The sequence below is a fragment of the Lissotriton helveticus genome, chromosome 6, assembly GCF_964261635.1.
Source record: "Lissotriton helveticus chromosome 6, aLisHel1.1, whole genome shotgun sequence".
Lineage (NCBI taxonomy): Eukaryota > Metazoa > Chordata > Amphibia > Caudata > Salamandridae > Lissotriton > Lissotriton helveticus.
The window spans coordinates 676,895,346-676,916,917 of record NC_136067.1 but is presented as its reverse complement, the minus strand read 5'-3'; the positions used below and the strand labels follow the sequence as shown (position 1 = coordinate 676,916,917).

The 21,572-nt window shown below is 46.2% G+C and overlaps 1 protein-coding gene across 2 annotated transcripts in view; it reads right to left on the bottom strand.

Moving 5' to 3' along the window:
• The window catches only part of DOP1A (DOP1 leucine zipper like protein A), a 1,012,538-nt gene that overhangs the window by 16,120 nt on the left and 974,846 nt on the right, over positions 1-21,572 (bottom strand). For both annotated transcript variants that reach the window (XM_078648131.1, XM_078648132.1), the window contains one exon: positions 15,666-15,795. In XM_078648131.1, coding sequence (XP_078504257.1) covers positions 15,666-15,795 — 130 coding nt within the window. The remainder of the gene's footprint in view (positions 1-15,665; positions 15,796-21,572) is intronic.

Here is a 21,572-nt window from a genome sequence, read left to right as displayed (position 1 = left end):
ACTGTTGGCCCCTCTGCTGAAAAGATCTTTTGTCAAAGGGACGAAAATTACCCCGACGTCGAAATTCTTTTTTCTTTTCAAGACCGACAGCTTTCAGGGTGTCCAACTCCACTTTCATTTTAGACATTTCGTCGTCAGCGTGAGAGCCAAATAGAGTCGAACCATTGAACGGTAAATTCACCATCTTTCTCTGCGCCTCTGGCTTAAGTCCCGTAAGGCGAAGCCAAGCCGTACGTCTAGCACAAACACCATGTGCATAACCATGAGCTGACAGATCCGCCGCATCAGCAGCCGCACTAATACTCTGGTTCGCCACCAATCCTCCTTCTTCCACTATTTCCAGGAAGTCTTTCTGATCCTCCTTAGGGAGTTTATCTGCAAAACGAGTCACTGAGTCCCAAAGCAGACGATCATAGCGACCCAATAAGGCTGACGCACTGGCCACTCTCATGACCGAACCTGAGGTGTTGCACATTCTTCTCCCCAAGGAATCCATACTCTTACTATCCTTTTCAGGTGGAGCAGAAGAGGTAGATGCCGCAGAATGTGCTTTTCTGACTGCCGCCACAATAAGTGAATCCGGAGGAGGGTCAGAACGCAAAAATAAAGGATCCTCTGCTGGAGCCCTGTACTTCTTAGCAATCCTAGAAGGACCAGAACCCACCGTGGCCGGAGTTAAGAAAGTTCTCATTGCTGGTTCTATTAATCCGGGCACTAACGGTAGAAGAGGTCTACCAGTCGTCTTGTGATGTAGGGTTTCAAAGATGACTGACGTTGCTATTTGAGGAACTGCCATCTTGATCTTGAACTTTTCGCCCCACGACACAACACATCATTAAATGTGCCCAAATCATCCACTGGAGACACTCTGGAAGGGGGAGTAGATGAGATTGTGGGAGAATAGTCTCTATAGGAAGATCTTAAAGAAGACTTCGAAGACGTAGAAGATGAGGAAGGAGACCTACTCCGCCTCGGTGGAGTTGCCGATCGCTGCCTCATTCGTTCCCGTGAACGTGATTTCTCTCTCACTAAGGACCTAGAGCGTGATCTTCTATGCAGCTTCGTCTGAGGGACCGGAGCCCTCATCCCCATCAGTCCTGCATCTGGACGCATTTTCCAATGTCTCAGGCTTTCCAGCCACCTCGGTGACAAGTTAATAGGCCGCCCTACACGCTCAGGTGAAGCCTCAGGTGACACCTGCACAATATTCAGTCCAGTTGAAGACTTGGAGGCTCTGGAAACTACACTGTGCTCAGAAAACAATGAGCCAGATGGAGTCCGTTGTCTGGGCACCAATTGTCTATCATCCGACACCTGTCCTGAGGTTGAGCCCGAATGAGCCACCACAGACGAGTCCTGGTGCACTACCTCTTGTCCCACCGCAGACCTGTCGTCTTGCTGGTCACGCGGAGAAGACAAATGTTCAGGACTGATGTCTGACCTCGACAAAGACCTAATTGAGGTCCGAGAGGCCGGTCTGGATAGTCTCGACGCCGACCCATGTTCGGGTGGGGGAGACCTAGACACTCCATGCTTCGAGCCCGAAGCAGACTTTGACATCGACCTATGTCGCGATGGAGACCTTGATCTTCTCTTTTTAGGTCTCGACGTCGACTCCTTCGACGTCGTCCTTTCTCTCGACGTCGACCTCTCCTTCAAAGACATCGTAAGTCTCTCCTTCGACGTCGAAACACCATCCTTCGACGTCGACACACCATCCTTCGACGTCGACACACCATCCTTCGACGTCGACACCTTCGCCGTCGGACGCCTCTCTTCTCTCGACGTCGACTTCTCACGAGCCTTCGACGTCGGACATGGCACCCCCGACGTCGTCTTTACAGCAATCGACACCAGATGTCTCGACGTCGAAAAAGATTTCGACGGCGACCGCCTCGACGCTGAACCTTGCCTCGCCGGCGAAGTCCTCGACGTCGACGGAGCCCTCTTCGACGTCGACAATGTCTTTTTTGACGGCGACGCTCCCTGGAGTCGAGTTTTCTTAGATCTACCTTCTGGAGACGCTGATCTTCGACGTTTAGGATGAGAAGATGGCTTGGAAGAGGAGAATAAGCCCTTGGAACTCTTCTCACCACGGTTTTCTCTCTCCAGGAGGCCCAGCAACCTCATTTTCTCCCTTTCTCTTAAAGTTCTACTAGAAAGGTTGAGGCAGTGATAACAATCCTCCACCTTATGAGAAGCTGGAAGACACACCACACAAACAGACTGTGGATCCGTTTTTGACATCTTCTTCCCACAGGAAGGACATTTGTAAAATAAAGGTGGCATTCTGACTAAAAAATACCAACAGTTAGTCAGAACAAGATAGAAAACACCACCAAAATATTCTTTTGTCAAAAAAAGGAAAGAAAAAACCAACTTCTGACAGAAAATACTACAAATGAGCAGAGCTCAAGTTCCAGGTTCCTCACAGAACAAGCCGGAAAAAAGAACTGACCTAACTGTCACCTGTGGTGCATGATGGGAACAGAGTTCTCCTAGAGGCCTTAAAGGCAAAGTGTGCAGATTCTCTGGGGCCTTAAAGGCAGGGTGCCAGTCTGATTTTCTGTACACAGACAATTTTTCATATGCAGCCTTTTAGGCTAATAACTGTTTACAACAGGTTCTTTGATGAAAATAAAAGTTTTTCATGGTTATGAAATGCATTTTGGGCTCATGCCTGTTTATTGCATTTATATTTAGCATATTTTCATGCTTCAGAACGTGTGTAAGGTTGGCTTTATTAGCCTATGTGTATATGTTAGGCTGCATATTATGGTTGTTATACATGTATATGTGTATAATTATTTTAGTACAATGTACTTTTTGATATATTTACACATATATATGTATATTGTTATGTGTTCCGGGTTCCCGCTCATGGGCGGAGATAATTCAGTGCTTATGACTATTAATGAGTATCCCCTGGAAGAGAATTCTTGTTGCCTGGCATATATACTTGCACATATACTTTCGTTTAGTGCACCAGCAAAAGATATAGTACACTATAGAGTATACATGGGCTATAGGAATCTTCATTGAATACCAGTAATACATTGGTTGAATCAGACTCCATTAGAGAATGAACTACACTAATGGAATTAATCATTTCACAACCCATGGACCAACCTGCTACACTTCATGGTGTTGAATGCAATGATCATAGATTTTTGATTTTGGTTGTAATAATTTATTTTTGATTCTATAAGTTCAACGGAGGGAACAGAATGGATGATGAAATTACCTTCTGCTCCCTTGTTTTACTTACAAACAGAGCGGGGCCTCAACCACCGAGCAGTTGCCGGGTGAGGGGAGGCGTACCCCCACAGCAAGTTGGGTGAGTACTAATGTATTCTAGAAACTTAATATTGCCAAATGAAGTCACATAATGGGCTGGCTGAGTCGATTAATATCTATAATCGATTGTTTGACTTTTAAACCTCTATGCTCGGAGTACTTTGTTTACCATTACAAGTTTGACCCCCTTTTTTTGACAAAATTCTTTTTTTGTTTTAGGAAAGAAGAGATAGCTCTTACCTACATACACATGGGAATCATGTCTGGTAGGGTGGTAATAAACCACTGATCTACTCATTCTTCTTTGTGATACTTTTTTCATATATTTTTGCACTGTTTGTGTTTTTTCCGGCAGTAGCATATCACATCTATTAGGTCCTGAAGAAAGCCGGGCTAAGTAGCCAGAATGGCTGAAACATGTCGACCTCACCTCTTGCCAGGAGATAGTAAATTTGTTTTATACTATCAGGTGGTTTTTATTTATGGCATTTGGACAATACCCAATAAACATATTTTTTGTCCTTGTAGTCATTTTTATCTCTCACTTTTTCACTAGCACTGCACTCCATCAGATGTATCATACTTTGACAAGCATTCTGGCTGAGATCATCGGGAGTATGAGATCAAGTATTTAATCTTGTTAGCCTTCGAGCAACACTGGCTACTCTGACTACTCCTGTAGATTTCCAGATGACGAGGCTCCGTCAAATGGGTGGGCTGATGGAAATCATACTCATGCCAGACGCTGGGCAAACTATTTGAACCCGGTGAGCTTTTTCTTTAGAGCATTTAGAGGCTTATTTGTCTTAAATTTTAGACTGACTATCTCCCTGTATTTGATCATGTAAGTAATTAGGGTTGTGGAGTTAAGTTGGTCATAACATTCTATCCCCTAGACCCTTGCATATATATTTCGTTTTTTTGTTACACAAGGCCTCCTCCCATTTTTAGGTCAAGCATTTGAGACCTCTTGTATATACTTTAGTACATACTTTAGTATATATTTATATGTGTATATACTTTATGGGCTCTAGAGATCATCCCTAGGACTTGTCTGCTTCCACTTACGGACTTTTTTTTCTGTTCAACTGCCTCTATTTAACTGTCTTGATAGAAAACTACCAGTAGAGGTTAGTAAAATACCAGAATTGCTTTCAGCTGAGGGACTTTCTTTTTTTAATATTTCTGGAAACTGCCTCTATTTAACTTTCTTGATAGAAAACGACCAGCAGAGGTCAGTAAAATACCAGAATCACTTTAGCATTCTCTAGATTTCAGTCCATAGAAATTGTTTTCCACAAGCATTCGTAGACAATAATATTTTTTTCAAATCTTGTATTTTCAGTGATTTGACCACTGAAGGCCCTGATTTTATATTAAAAACAGAGCTTTGGACTATACTATTTTCCACTGAAAGGCAATATTTCTCTCCATGTGATCCCATACCTGGAGTGTCACGCAGTTTGGTGCCTACTTTCCCTTCATGTCAAAAAACAGTACATGTTTCAGCATCCAGGCTACTGTGCTGCATAGCTAAATACATTTAAGGTCCCGAAGGCGAGACCAATTGCATAGCAAATGTTGTTTAGATTTGGGGCTGGTGGTGGCCAAATGAATAGTCACTCGACACTGGACAGCAACTGACCCCCTTTGCTCACAGCCTGGGCTCATTCGATGCTCAATTGTGCTAAAGCTGAGGCAGCTTCGTTGTTTAGAGAAGACATAATGGGGCTTCGTAAGTATACCATTTCAGGAGCATGGGGAGTGATACTGATGGCACTACAAGTAGAACTGGCCCAGGATGACCCTCTGACTACTCCTGACACCAATCATTCTAGCCCACCCACGGGACGCAGTGTGCACAGTCAATAATGAGCTCTGAACTAAGTATGGTGCATAACATCCGACAAAGTGGTACGCTGAAATGTGATACTGAGATTGGTGTAACTGGGGTTGTGTGAAGGGCGCTATGGTCAGACTTGAACTGGTTTACCCACACCCCCCTCCACAGCCCTCCTTGTTCCTCCCAGTTGACCCTTATGATTGGATGTTTATAGTTTTGTTATAATGGATCTGGTAGATTGTGCAATAGTCATGACTCTATGGTGTAGTCGGGACGAGTCACTGGAAATATGCAGATAGAACATATTGGGGAGTGAAATGTGCACTTCCATGGTGCCCGGATATTGACCCGATAGCAGACCTTGAATGTTGGTATATAACTTTTGGTATTGTAAAGTGTATTGGCATGCTATTTGGACATGATTGAGTTAAGCTATTATCCATTTGTGCAATGATATAATGCAATGTTTAGCTCCTTAATTTGCCTTACCAACTGGTACTGATTGCTTTTATATATGTCTGTATCATATTTCGTAGACCTAAAAAAACGTCAATAAACAGATTAAACAAAAATAAAAATCAGGGTAAGTAGATGTGGAGATACAAATTGTATATCTATAATGAACTATAATTACCTTGATGATATGGTATTAGTCGACACTGCAGATGCAATAGTTGTGCAGGTTGATATTGTTCACCTCAATATTGCGACATATAATCCACTTCAACAAAGCAAAGGCAGAAAGGGACTCAACAAAAGCCCCTTCCCATATTGATATAATTATTATGATGTATTATTTTTGAATATTACAAAAGGCTAGGAATACAAAAAGCTGTCCCAAGGCCAGACCTAAAATGTGTTGTAATATGATATTAAGGGATTTTTGGGGAGATTTGCTAACATGTTTATTTGGAATTTTCTTTCCAGTGCAAAAATTGTTTTGAGCTGGAAAGTTTCCTGAAAGTACCGCAAAGAATCATTATGCGTTACTTTGCATTATTTGCTTTAAGAGGACGTTCCAAGAGTGATCCCATGCAACCCCCTCAAAGGTTTTGGCTCAGTGTTTTCTACTAACAATAGTAGACAGGGCATTGTGGCAAATTTTCCGACTTTACAAGTGTACTGCACTGTACACACTTTCTAAATTTATTTCATAATTACTAATAGCACTCTGTAATTAAGGATTCGAAGAAAAAAAACTTGTAGAATTGCTCAGGAAGAACAGGCAAGTATGTTTACTTTTGCAATTTTCAAAGTATTATTATTATTATTAGCAACTTGTAGTGAGCACAGTTACCCTGAAGGGTTTCCCGGCACATGGCTAATGCTTTTCGTTTTATAACCTCGTGCACTTTTATTGCAATATTATACTTCATATTATATTTCAGATTTGTCTATTGCACCTATATTGGTTCCAGTATATCCTTAGTATTTTATTCCTATTTGTATGCTGTATATTTTGTAAGCTGCACCCACCTCACTTTTATCTCTATATGCACTGATTGCTACCTCATATATTTTGCTCATTCTTGTAAGCTGCACCCATTCACTTTCTATTCCTGAATTACACCAATGCTACCTCTTACAGTCTGTTTATTCATTTTTGACCATTCACTAGTGTTACTTTGGGTCCATTTAACTGATTGCTACCTCATATATCTTGCACATTTTTGTAAGCTGCACCCACTCACTGTTTATTCCTAGACTGCACCGATTGCTACCTCTTATATTTTTGGCCACTCGCTAGTGTCACTTTTGTGCCACGTAACTTACGGCTGACAGTTGTTTTTTGCACATGTGTATTTTTAGCGTTCTTCCTCCCATACCCACCTTTACAGCCTTCCCAACATGGATCTCATCGGCAAGCATACATATAGAATCAACTACCCATCCACTCTCACAAAAAAAGCCGCTAAACGCTTTAAACACAACTTCCTGAGGTCCCACCCTGAAACCCCCTTTGCCGACTCCTACTTCTCACCGGTCAATGGAGCCCTGAACATTGATATCATCTTCCACACCTCACGCAGAGCTCAATGGAGAAAAGCGTTCCTCACCCTACTCACTGTCTCTACCACTAGGAAAACGGCTCATGGCCTAACTCTCTCCATCACACCATCCCAACTCTTCCCTGGCAGAACCACCATTACTATCTACAATAACGGGATTGTCCTAATTCAATCCACAGACAAGAACCTGGAACTATTACACAACCTGTTCCCCAAGTTCAAAGAGCACCTTTCCAACCCTCGGACCGCCACCCATAACTCCTCTCGCACTATCACTCATGACGTCACAGCCCCCGCCCACAACCCCTCTAACCGGACACAGCATCAGAACGACACACACCTCACCTCTACCCCCAGCACCCCAGTCAATCAATCACCTGCTGTTACCACCCCACATTCCTCAATCACAGCCACAAATCTCTCCTCCTCATACACTAGCCGCCCACATACCACTCCCAACCCCCCCTCCCCTGACATCACAACTTCCACCAACAACCCCTCTAACCTAGATCAGCACCAGAACGACACGCACAACGACAAATCCTACCCTTTGTCCCCCCCTTTCTCAGTCCCCTCTACCACCCGCTAACTAACAATGCAGAGCACACCACATCTATTATTATAACCCCCCCCCCACCCACGACAGGACCGTGACCATTTCCAACACCATTTCCCCCCCTACGCTTAGCCCTCACTACCCTTCAGGCTCCCCCATCACCACCATCGTACACTCCAGTCCCACCCCGCTCTCTCCGCCTACCGCGAATTCCCTCCTCTACACCACCAACCTCCTCAGTACTTCATCCACTCCCATCGCCCCCATACCCTCTCTCCTCCCTAACACCAACCCGTACGCCTACAACACAGAGCCCTGCATGAACACCAACCCACTCCCCCACCCGCACGATAACTTCCAGGGCAGCCACTCACCCAAGACTTTCACCCCCAGCACTAACACTCATCCCACACTGGACAGGTTCATGTCCTCTCTCCTCCAACTCAAAGAAGACATTCACACCATCAAAGAAGACATTCACACCATCAAAGAGTTACTCATCACCCCACCTAGACTCACCTCACTCACCACCACGCCCCCTCTCAACTTGCTCTCCAACCGTCCTGATGACGCGCACAAGCTACATCCCTCACACAGGACCAAGATCTATGCCCACAATCGCAACAACCGCACCCGCCGCACACACTGGACCGCGATCCCTGCCCACAATCGCAACAACCGCCCCCGTCGCACATGCAACCCTCTTTCGGATCGCGACACTCTCACCCTCCTCCGCTCCTACGACCCAGCTCCCCTAAACAACACAACCGCCTCGCACCTCCCCATTCCCACGATACACTCGAATCCCCGTAGACCCTCCACACTAAACAACAGAATATCCGTCCCGAGTAACCTTAGAAAAGTCCCCCTCTCTCTAGTACCCTCTACCTCCCCTGACACACCCCGTCTCAAATGCACTCTCCTAAACTGCAGATCGGCTTCTAGACACTCCTCCGCCATCGCTGATCTCATCTTAGCATTGGACCTTGACCTAATCATCTTGACTGAAACCTGGCGAACCGAATCTTCTACACCTATATTGGACATGCTGGTTCCCTCCAACTACCACATCGTTAGGCTTGACAGGTCTGGCAAGATAGGTGGTGGAATCGCATGCATATACAGGAACAGCCTTTCTGTTCTGAAAGTCTCCGTACCTTCCCTACCCTCCACAAATTCCTATGAATACATCTGCCTCGATATTATCAGTGATGGCAAACCGATATGCTCTCTTCACAGCATTTACCACCCACCCAGAGACAACCTCACATTCGCCCAACAAATCATGGACATGATTTCAACCAACGCCGGAAGACAGCTCACCCAAATATACCTTGGTGACGTCACCCTCCACTGGAACGATCACAATGATGCGGTGGTAAATAGCCTTAAAAGCTTCCTCAACGCCCTGGACCTCACACAATTATGCGACAGCCCGACCCACGAGAAAGGTTCTATCCTCGACCTTATCATCGCCAAAGAGGACGCTATTCAACTTGAGTCTATCCAACCCTGTGACTGGTCAGACCATCATATTGTCACATTCCACATCAATGAAAAAGTCAAACTCAACACGGTTCAATCCTCCAGACCTAAAGTCTGGAAAAGAGACCTGAAAAAACTAAACCCACACTCCCTACCCCCGAACAGCTGCGACCTCCTGCTCCCTCCTGCGGGCGCTACAGATGTCCAATCCTTAACTGACCACTATCTCAACGCCATGACCACAATAATTAATGAGGCTGCTCCCATGCAGCTAAAAAGAGTCTCCGCTAAAATCTCCAATCCATGGTACGACGGGAGTCTCAATGAAGATAGACGAGCCATGCGAATGGCAGAGCGCACCTGGAGATCAGCTCCCTCTGCAATGCACCTGAAAACCCTGAAGAAAAAGAGAAACGCCTACTTCAGGAAAATAAAGCGCTCAAAAGCAAATTTCTTCAGCCTCCAGCTCGACCAAGCAAAAAACCGTCCAAGAAAACTGTTTGAGCTAATCAGAACGCAAGCCAAGGAACAACCCCAGCCTCTCAGTACCCTGTGCGAAGCACCCTCCTGTGAAGACTTCGCCGCTTTCTTTACCCAAAAAACTGACAACATAAAGAATGATCTCCGCACTGACGCAAGCCTCTACACCACACACAACTGCATAACACCCACCGAACCTAAAAACAATGCAACATGGTCATCCTTTGAAACGTACTCCGAAGAAGAAATAGGCCAACTGCTCAGCAGCTTGAAACCTTCCAATCACCTCACGGATCCCCTCCCTGCTAACGCTGTCAACGATTTCGCCCCATTGCTCCTTCCACTCTGGACTAAAATTATCAACAGCTCACTCCAAGAAGGAACAATCCCTGACTCCCTCAAAGTTGGACAAGTCACACCTTTGCTAAAGAAACCTACTGCCGACCCATCCGACCTAAACAACTGCGCACAACTACAACTGACTAAACACATTGATCAGTTTGATCTCCTCAACCCTCACCAGTCAGGCTTCCGAGCAGGACAAAGTACTGAAAGTGCGATGACCCACATAATTGACGACGCCCTTCAAATCCTAGATCAAAATGATACCTGCCTCCTCATCCTTCTTGATCTCTCTTCAGCATTTGACACTGTCAAACATGAGAACTTACTCGATCTCTTGAACACAAGAATGGGTCTATCTGGGACTGTGCTCAAGTGGTTCACCTCCTTTTTACACAACAGATCGCAGAAATTCAAGAGTAATAACCTGATGTCAACGCCAATACCTGTTTCGTTAGGCGTCCCTCAAGGATCCTCCCTATCACCAACTTTGTTCAACCTAGTTATGGAACCGCTCACCTCCTTGCTACAAGCATCCAATGTACTTTTTCACATGTACGCAGATGACACCCAACTATATCTCAAATTACAATCCCCTAATGACATTTTACTCCTGAACACAACGATCAGAAGCACCCAATCCTGGCTTGCTGAAAATCACCTCAAACTCAATGCTCTGAAAACAGAATTCCTTCTGATCTCACCTCCCGCGAAGATCTCTACCACTCAAACCTGGCTTAAACAGCTAACTGCACTCAATGTCCAACCCACCATAGTGGACTCAGCAAAATCCCTAGGCATAACTCTCGACTCCAATCTCAACATGCAGCATCACATCAGCAAGGCTACTAAAGGTGCGAACTTCCAAATCAATACCCTGAGGAAACTTAAACCCTTCCTACCAGCCAAAGACTTTCAAACTGCAGTACAAGTACTAGTAATCCCGCGAATTGAATACGGCAGCATCGCCCTCTGCGGTCTCCCGTTAACCACTACTGCACCCCTAAGAGCTTCTCTAAACGCTGCAGCGAGACTCATCACTGGGTCAAAAAAACACTCGCATATCTCCCCTGACCTGAAATCCTTGAATTGGCTGCCTTTTGAAGCCAGAATACACCTGAAAATCGCCTGCATGACACACAAGGCTGTACACATGAGCTCTCCCGGATACCTCACTCAGAAGCTGTCAATCTCTGGCGGCTCTAGAATCACTAGAGGCACAAACAATCTTCTGCTAAAACCTCGAAGATTCCGGAAGGAAAAAACTTATAAACGCTCCTTCTCGGGAATGGCACCCAGAATCTGGAACTCACTTCCTCCTGAAACCAGGCTCATCTCCTCCATCACACTTTTTAAGAAAGAAGTAAAAGCTATTCTTATGGCCAAATACACTTGACCTATTATTGTGGAGCTGTAAAGACTACACCGATCTGTACTTTTTCTGTTCGAACTCTACGACTATGTGTCTCACCTGTATTATTGTTTTACCTGACTATATATGCACACATGTAGTTGTAATATCTGCATTATTGATGTACCTGTTCTGCTTTGCTTCATCACGTACCTACCCATCTCACTTACTATGTTTAATTTCGCTACACCTAATGACCTCACTCTCTTGTTGTACTCCCGGCCTTGTAAAGCGCTCTGATATCTGCAAAGATCTTGTTCGCGCTATATAAAACTTTCAAAATAAATAAATAAATGGCGGTCGCAGATCTGCTATCCCACAATGCAGATTCAGAATAGCCAAGTCAACAGCATCTTGTGGAAAGTACAAAAATTACTTAAAGTTCCTTAAATCGTCCGGCAAACAGTTCCAAAGCTTAGGACCCAGATAGGCAAAGGAATGGCCCTTCATATGAGTTAAGCGAAACCTAGGTACACTTTCTAAATTTACTTCATAATTACTAATAGCACCCTGTAATTAAGGATTCGAAGAAAGAAAACTTGTAGAATTGCTCAGGAAGAACAGGATAGTATATTTACTTTTGCAATTTTGTGCTTATTTGTAAACTGCCTCTCTGTTATCCCTGTGTCCCCCTCGTATTTCTTCTTTGCTGCCTTACTGTATTGCTGTCCCCCTCGCATTCCACACTGCTGCCTTCTGTAATTTTGTCTCCTTCGTTTCCCCTATTTTTCCCCGCACCTCTGCCAGTCTCCTGCGCCCCCCCCCCCGCAGCAGCCCCACCCCGCTCGCTACACTTTAGCTTAGTGTCATTTTTTGCATTCTGCTGCATTGGTTATTTTGTTCTTTTCATTCCCCCTTTTACCCCCTTGCTCTACTTCTGTGCCCTGTGCCCTTTTTTTGCCTTCTGTATCCTCACAGCTCCTTCCACAGTTTTCCCGCCGCTGCATCCCCTGTGGCCCACCCCCCCCTGTTCGCCCATTCGTCCACTTCCACCTCCCAGCTGCTCCTCCCTCCCACCTCCCCTTCTTAAGGCGGCCTAAGGCAAGCCCGTCCCCGCCTGAACCTCACCCAGCACCAGAACCCCTGGCCCCCGCGAACACCACGACACCCGACGCCGCTACCATGCCTGCACCCTCCACGCATTCAACATCGGACGATCACACACCTGCTTCCTGGCTGCCCCGAAAAGCCCAAAAGGACCCTTCTCCTAACGGAACTACAGCTTCACCAGCATCCGATCCGCAAATCCACTCACCGGGAGAGAACGCAACTACCTCAGATGCATACTTCTCAACACCCGCCCCCCCCTGCAATCACGCCGCGGAACTCTGGGACCTACTCGACTCAACCTCCCCAGACGTCGCCTTCCTGACGGAGACCTGGCTGAACCCCTCCTCGGCACCAGACATCGCCGTAGCCATCCCGGACAGCTACAAGATCACCCGCAGGGACTGCACCAACGGAGTAGGAGGAGGAACCGCCATCGTCCACAGGAACACTCTCAGAGTCTCGACCAACACCGCCGTCACCCTCAGCACTGCCGAACACCTGCACTTCCAGATCCACACCGATCCCAACACCACCCTCAGAGGAACCCTCGACTACAGACCCCCGGTCCCTGACCACAGTTTAGTGACTCCATCGCCGACTTCGTCAGTACACATGCCCTCGACTCCACAGACTACATCCTTCCCGGGGACCTGAACTTCCTCCTCGAGAACAACAACGACCTCAACTCTACTGATTGCCAACCTCTGACTCAGACAACTCATCACAACACCCACCCACTACGCCAGCCACACGCTTGACCCCATCTTCTCCGCAAGCTCCTACGTCTCCTTCAACCACACCACTGAACTCCACTGGACCGACCATCGCTACATCCACTTCACCTTCCGGAAACCCACCACGCAGCACCGCACCCAACAGATCCCCCGCCGCTGCTGGAGCAAAGTCACCGAAGACCAGCTAACCACCACCCTCGCCCGGAGCCCACCCGCCGACCACACCGACCGCAACCTCAGACAATGGATCGACGACTGGGCTAACACCGTCGCCCGATCAAGAAACCCTCCAACAGACACGCCTCCAAGCAAACCAGCCGAAAGCTAGCGAAGAAATGGCACAGTGAACAGACAGCGAACAGCCACGCAGCCCACAGAACGCCACCCGCAGACACCATCACCTCATCAGATCCGCCAAAAGGGCCTCCTTCTAGGACCGCCTAGACAACAACACACACAACAGCAAAGAGCTCTTCAACATCGTGAAGGAACTCTCCAACCCCAGCTCCAACATCAACAACATCCCACCTTTGCAAGTCCTGTGCAACTCCCTTGCCACCTTCTTCCTTGGCAAGATCGCAGACATCCACAACAGCTTCAACGTCACGGCCGCCCCGACAACCACTGAGATCTCCGTCCCCACGGCCACCGTCCGCACAAACCCCCTGCTCTACTGGACCAGCATAAACGACGACAACACCATCCAAATCATGAACACCATCCACTCAGGAACTCCGTCAGACCCATGCCCACAACAAAGCCAGCACTACCATCGCACCCCATCTCCGGAAAGCCATCAACATCTCCTTCGAGACAGCGACCTTGCCGGAGAGCTGGAAGCACGTCGAGATCAACGCCTTACTCAAAAAACCCAAGGCTGAGCCCAAGGACCTCAAGAACTTCCCGGCGAAGGTCATTGAGAAGACCGTCAACAGACAAATGACCCGCTACCTCGAGGAGAACAGCATCCCGGACCCATCCCAGTCCGGGTTCTGCAGCAACCACAGCATCGAAACTCCCCTCATCGCCGCCACCGATGACATCAGGGCCCTGCTGGACAACGGAGAAACCGCGGCCCTCATCCTCATGGACCTGTCAGCCGCCTTCGACACTGTCTGCCATCGCACCCTACGCACACACCTCCACGACGCTGTAATCCAAGCCAAGGCTCTGGACTGGACCCCCTCCTTCCTCTCCGGCAGGACCCAGAGCGTCCGCCTCCCCCTTACCGCTCAGAACCCACCAAGATCATCTGCGGCGTACCCCTCAGCTCAACATTGTTCATCATCTACATGGCACCACTCGCCCACGTCGCCTGACTGCATGACCTCAACATCATCTCCTACGCTGACAACACCCAGCTGATCTTCTCCCTCATCAAGGACCCCCTCAACGCCAAAACCAACCTCCACGAAGTAAAGAAAGCAGTCGCCGAGTGGATGAAGAACAGCCGACTGAAGCTAAACTCAGACAAGACGGAAGTCCTCATCTCGACTCCACCCCCTCGGCCTGGGAAGACTCCTGGTCGCCGACCACACTGGGAACAGCTCCAACACCCACCGACCACGCACGCACCCTAGGGTTCATCCTAAACTCTAAGCTCTCCATGACGAAGCAGGTCAACGCTGTGACGTCCTCCTGCTTCAACACCCTCTGCATGCTCCACAAGCTCTACAAATGGATCCCCACCGAACAAGAAAAAGGGTCACCCAAACCCTCGTCAGCAGCAGGTTGGACTACGGAATCGCCCTCTACGCAGGAGCCTAGGCCAAACTCCAGAAACGACTTCAACGCATCCAAAACGCCTCTGCACGCCTGATCCTCGACATCCCTCGTGACATCCACATCACACCCCACCCTGAGAGACCAGCACTGGCTCCACGTCAACAAGAGGACCACCTTCAAGCTCCTCATCCACGCACACAAGGGACTCCAGAACACCAGACCGGAATACCTCAACAGACGACTCGGCTTCTACACCCCCAACCGCCAGCTCAGCTCCGCCAACTTCGTCCTCGCCACAGTCCCCCGCATCCGAAGAGCGACCTCCGGTGGCAGATCATTCTCCCACCTCGCCACCAAGACCTGGAACACCCTCCCCATCCTTCTATGGCAGACCCAGGCCCTGCTAACCTTCAGGAGACTCCTCAAGACCTGGCTATTTGAGCAGAAGCAGCATACCCCCCCTCCCCACCAGCGCCTTGAGACCCTCACGGGTAAGTAGTGCGCTTTACAAATGTTCTGATTGATTGATTGATTGATCAATGCAACTCACTAGCCTCTCTTGTGCTTTTTTTAAGCAATGACACTTCTACACTCACTATTTCTCCATGGTGTCGGAATATACCTGAATGCGAAGTCAAAAAGAATTACAAAGAATCACAACAAAGAAAGGCAAGATATGTAAGTGCAGTTTACTTTGCAAAGTGTTAGCATTAAATAGTGAAAAAGGAAATACCTTTGCTCTTTTCCGCAGCAATTTTGCAAGTCGTACTACGTAAGGTTTAAATTCACGCTGATGTGTACCTTGTCTTCTTACCTCTAACCCTGAATCATCTGAAGCTTCTGGAATAAAAGCCCAGCGATACCTTTTAAGGAAACAATATATATTTGCTTTTATTGTTGACGAATGTATATTTGTGCATTCCAATAACATACTGTAACCCTGCAATGCAATTACACTAAATATGTGTAAGAAATTCAGGTACCACTGCTGTACATAAAAGGTAAAACATCAAATAATTTAATAATTTTTACCATGCAGTGCTTCTCATTATATTAGGTGTAATTCAGTGTGTGCAACACCACAATTATAAAATAAATGAATAGTGTCTGTTTAATAGTATGCACAGGCAACATAATCTATACACATGCTGTAAGGTAATGAAATCATTCAATCCAACATATGAACCCTGTTACATATGCTTTGGGTTCCTATATTCACTGCTGCCTAAATGAATCAAGAACAGTCAAACCACAGGTGTGCAAAGATTTTGTTAGATGTATTTTGGCTCATAGTAGCATATGGAAGAGTCTTTATCAGTATGGGGGTGGAGAGAACCCATTTCAATTTCATGCATAAATGAGGATCCAAGTTTAGATTTGTGGAGAACCTACAGTGACGAGAGAGTATCAAGTCTTTTTGGTGAATACACAGTACTTATTTGGAGTCTCATCATTTTCTAAAGGGACCTACTAATAGTATCAAAAACATAAATATTGCTATAATCAACATTAAATGTGGGCATCCAGCTTAAAGGTAATTGTGTCCATATAACACTAAATCAAAAAATAGAATAAAGATACCTATAATGTACCTGTGTTATTCTTAGTAAGTGTATTCCTTGTTGGTACACTGTCAGCTGGTGGTGGGACAAGCAACTGCTTCTGTAGCTGTTAATTCAGAGATTTTGCAGTCGGTTTCACAAACAAGCTTCCTATGTTTATGTGTACCCTTGCCAGTTTCATTTCTCAAAAAAGAAACCGATAGATAAGTTGTTTTTGAGTTATGGTTGAGGAGTCCACATGGTGGTTGCTGACAATGCGGAAGAGCATATGGATTAATTGTAAAAGAGTTATATGATGGTAACTTTATAAAACATTTACAGCCTGGCTCTTTTCCATTCTCAGTATATCAGAAGATTCCACAGCACCTTTAAATAAGAAAGGTGGGTGGAGGGGGGGGAGAAGGCAGCATGAAGCAGCTAAGACATAGTGGTTGCAGAGACCATTTTGGTCAGAAGATTTGAGAATGTTGTGGTGGCAGAATGAAGATGGGGCTGTCCAAGTATCTGCATGGAGAATGCCACTGAGTTCACCCTCATGGAGTATTCCCTTTTACAGGATGTAGTATGGTTTCATGAAAGGAGTAGCAGTGGATGACTCATGAGTGAATCCATCAGGTGCTGGTGGCCTTAGAAACCACAAGTCAGCATCATTGCTTCCAAATGTCATAAACAGTTGGTCAGTAAAATGCAGACCCCTGGTTCTACCAAATTAAAAGTGTAAGGTGTGGCTGAAATCAGATTGTGTAATGGCCCTTCAGCTAAACATGTATGTGAATAAGGAATACATATCAAAAAACAATCTCCACATTGAAATTGACCTTTGACAGTACCTTCAGAATAATGGTGAGATGAAGAAAGAAGAAATCCACTTCAGAAGCTTTAAGTCACAGAAGACTAACATATGACAAGCCCTATAATCTACCTGTAAGTGCCAGGGCCAGGCCCTAAAATGTCATGGGGTACCTTTGTGAAAGAAACAAATGCATGAGACTCTTCAGATGCATTGCCACAATCTCAAAAACCATGAAGAAGGGAATGAATCACAAGCCCTGGTCTAGTAGGCTCCAGTAAGTTTCTGCAAGGTAAGTCCTGCAGATATTCATCTTCAAACTATCTCAGCCAGATGAGACAAAAAAGACAGATCTTTACCAACTGAGCTAGCGAATGTTCTTAGCTAGTGCCTGTGGCGGTATTTCAGCCAAATGTATTTCAACTGAGTCAATTTGAAAATCTTGCAGCCACAAGCCTAACATGAGACTGTTTAGTAGAATGTGAGGCCGACTGCCCATTAAGGAGCAAACAGGTTGCATTTTGTGTTCAGGCGAGTGGCAAAGGTGTCTATACATGAATGACCTTAATCCTCAAACAGGGGTTCGATGAAATCCAGGAAAATGTCCCACTTAAGTGGCAAGTGGAGAAGACTAGTAAAGCAATCCACTCTGGTGTCATTGATCTCCACAGTGTAAGCAACTATCAGGTACAAGCTGTGCTGTACAGTTTATTTCCATACAGCCACTGCCAGCCAGAAAACCTGTGGGGAGTAGTGATGTGGTGATGTCCATGTAGATCACCATCATCCTCTATTTCACCATTTGAAAGAAGGTCTTCAATGCTAGCAAAGTTTCCATCATAACCAATACATGTATGTGTTGTGTAGAATTTAACTTGCTGCACAAAGCAATGATGGAGAGATCATTGCACAATGCATCCTACCTAAACGTTAAGGAGTCTGTACTGACTTCAAGCTGCTGATGAGGAACATGAAATAGGCATCCCTAAAGATATGGGGATCATGTATTCTTCCTCATCAGAATAGAAACCAGGAATGGTCAGACAAGGATTGACTTGGATTTGACTCATCTAGAAGCTGCTCAATGGTTATGCGAGATGCAACTGCATGTGGAATCACTCTTATCAAGAACACTTCTAATCACAGAATTCTTTGGAACCATTAGGATGAGATAGTGTCCTTGCTCATGAAGTGATTTGCTGACCGGACCCTGCTGACACAGTCTTTTTGCTCATAAAGTGATCTGCTAAAGACACATAAGCTCTCTGTAGGAAGGAATGCAAGAGAAGGGATGGTCTTTGTCAAGCTGGAGATGATTGGATCCTCCTGGAAGATTTGGATACATTGATAACCCAAGATTGCATAGGGTCCTTGGGGTCAGGGCAAAGCAGGGAAGGGTTCTGCCACCTCCTATGATGCTACCTGGATGAGGCAGTCATCTGGGGATGGGTAGCACAGGACCTTCTACTGCTGCAGAAAGGCTACCATCAGGGCCATGATCGTGGTAAATACCAGAAGCTCTGCACTTCAGACAAAATGGTGGAGTCCTGTAGAGGTAGCGTTAGTTTCCCACACAAAGTAACATACTGTGGGTTCAATGAACACTTTTAATCATTGTTTCAGACAGCTGCCACCCTCTGATCTAAAGTTAGCATCTTGAACCTCTGCATGGGAGGGTACAAGCTTAGAACGTAGTGTTCTATAAGAAAACAAGTTACTTACCTGTAACTACAGTTATCCAGTATTGGTATCTTTCATAGATTCACATGCCTGAATCATTCCCCGTCGTCGAGGCGGGAGTCCCACGGTAAATTATATATATAATAGCAGTGCCTAAAAACCATTAGTAGTAGGCTAGAAAAGGATATAGGCCCAACTAGGCCCAAAACTTAGCAGCCTATCTACCTCATTATGTAAAAAGAACTGAAAATGTAGCCTCAGCCAATCAGCTAACCTCACCCTCTAGAACCTTCCCAGCCCAGGCAGTTCTCCTCAGATTTTCCCAGCACAAGTGAGAAGTAGTATCCATAATAAGAACTGCCCTGCCGGGGAGGAGGGTGGGTGCATGTGAATCTATGAAAGATACCAATACTGGATAACTGTAGTTACAGGTAAGTAACTTGTTTTCTTATCCAGTATTGGGGTATCTTTCATAGATTCACATGCCTGAATCAGAATAGCAAGCAGTAATAACCATATCTGTCGGTAGAGGAAGGTGGGAGACAATCCAAAACCATATATCCCCACACAACCTGGAAGGTACTAGAGCAAGAACATATTTCAGTATATATGCATAATCATGACAATACCTTCATATAATATACAGAGTATTAAAACAGTATTTTAGAACAAATGTAACAATAGAAACAAGAAAACCATAAAAGGCTAACCTCAGTGAAGAAGATGCTGCAACACTGCTTCTCCCACTGACGTATCTTCATGTAGCACCGGCTGCAGGCAATAGTGCTTGGTAAAAGTATGCACACTTTTCCATGTAGCAGCACGGCAGATGTTTTCCAGGGTCACCCCTGCAAATAGGGCTGTAGACGCTGACATCATCCTGGTGGAATGCGCCTTAACCGGTCTTGTCAGGGGTTTGTTCGCTTTCTCATGACAGAAGACAATGACAGAGGAAAGCCATCTGGCTATAGTTGCCTTCGTCACAGCCTGACCACGTGTAGCTTGGCCATAAGCTACAAACAGTTGGGTAGATTTGCGCAAATCTTTTGTCTTTTGTAAATAGAATTTGAGGCATCTTTGGACATCCAAGGAATGCAGCATCCTTTCAGCTGGAGTCTTGGGGTCTGGAAAGAAAGTTTTGAGTTTCACCGGTTGATTGATGTGAAACTGGGTCGGAACTTTGGGAATAAACTTAGGATGAGTTCTAAGTGTCACACAATCTTTTGAAAAATGTAGGAAAGGTTCCGATATAGTGAACGCTTGTATCTCACTTACTCTCCGGGCTGAAGTGAGGGCCAACAAAATAGCCACTTTCCAAGTCAAGAATTTAAGTTCTGATTTATGAATTGGTTCAAAAGGCCTTTTCAGCAATTGAGATAATACAATATTGAGATCCCACTCAGGAGGAGGAGGCCGCACTGGAGGGAAAACTCGAAATAATCCTTTAAGGAACTGTTTAATTAAAGAGGAAGAGCACAAAGATGGTTTGTTCTAACTCTTTCTGAATCTGGATATGGCAGCAAGGTGAACTTTGATAGAAGAAAAAGCGAGACCTGATCTGGCTAGAGACAGCAGATAAGGCAGAATCTTCTCCGGAGGAGCCTGTAGTGGATGGACATCACGCTCTCCGCACCACAAACAGAATCTCTTCCATTTGAAGCGATAGGTTCTGATGGTAGACTGTGCACGAGCCTGAGATAGAACAGCTCTACAGTCTGGAGAAATCTCAAGGTCCTTAAACTCTAGGAAGTCAGGAGCCAGGCGTGCAAGTGCAGCGACTGAGGATCTGGATGCAGTATTTGTCCTTCCTCCCTTGTCAGCATTGAAAGTGTCGGCTTGAGGCGCAGTGGAGGTTGATGGGAGAGTATCAGAAGCTCCTGGAACCAATACTGTCTCGGCCAGCGAGGAGCAATTAGGATTAGAGAGCAACGCTCTCTCTTCATTTTCTGTAGAACTTTTGGGATGAGAGGAATCGGTGGGAAGGCATACGCAAAGATTCCGGTCCACCTCATCAACAGGGCATTTCCTCTCGATCCTTGCTGGTGGAACCTGCTGGCAAAGTATATGCATTTGCTGTTCTGTTGCGTGGCAAACAGGTCCAGCGTTGGTGTGCCCCAGAGCCGGAAAATTGTGTCCACTTGCCGTTGTTCGAGTTCCCACTCGTGACATCCTGTGAACGATCTGCTGAGATCGTCGGCCAGAGAATTCTGAATTCCCTGAACATGCTCCGCTCTGAGGGAAATTTTGTGATGGAGTAACCATTCCCACATTTCCTGCGCTTGGAGAGACAGGGCTAGAGATTTTGTGCCCCCTTGCTTGTTTACGTAAAACATGCTGGTGGTGTTGTCTGTGCGCACCAGCACTGCAGAGCCTGCAATTCTTGGCAGGAAGGCTCGCAAGGACAGAAAAATGGCCCTCAACTCGAGGCAGTTGATGTGTTTGTGCTTGTACTGATGGGACCACCGTCCCTGCACTTGAAGGTCTTGGAGATGGCCTCCCCAACCCTCCATGGAGGCATCTGTCGTCAGAGTAAATTCCGGTAGGGTCTGAAGAAAAGTGAGCCCCGGAGACAAATTGCTCTTTGCCGCCCACCATAGAAGAGCCTGTT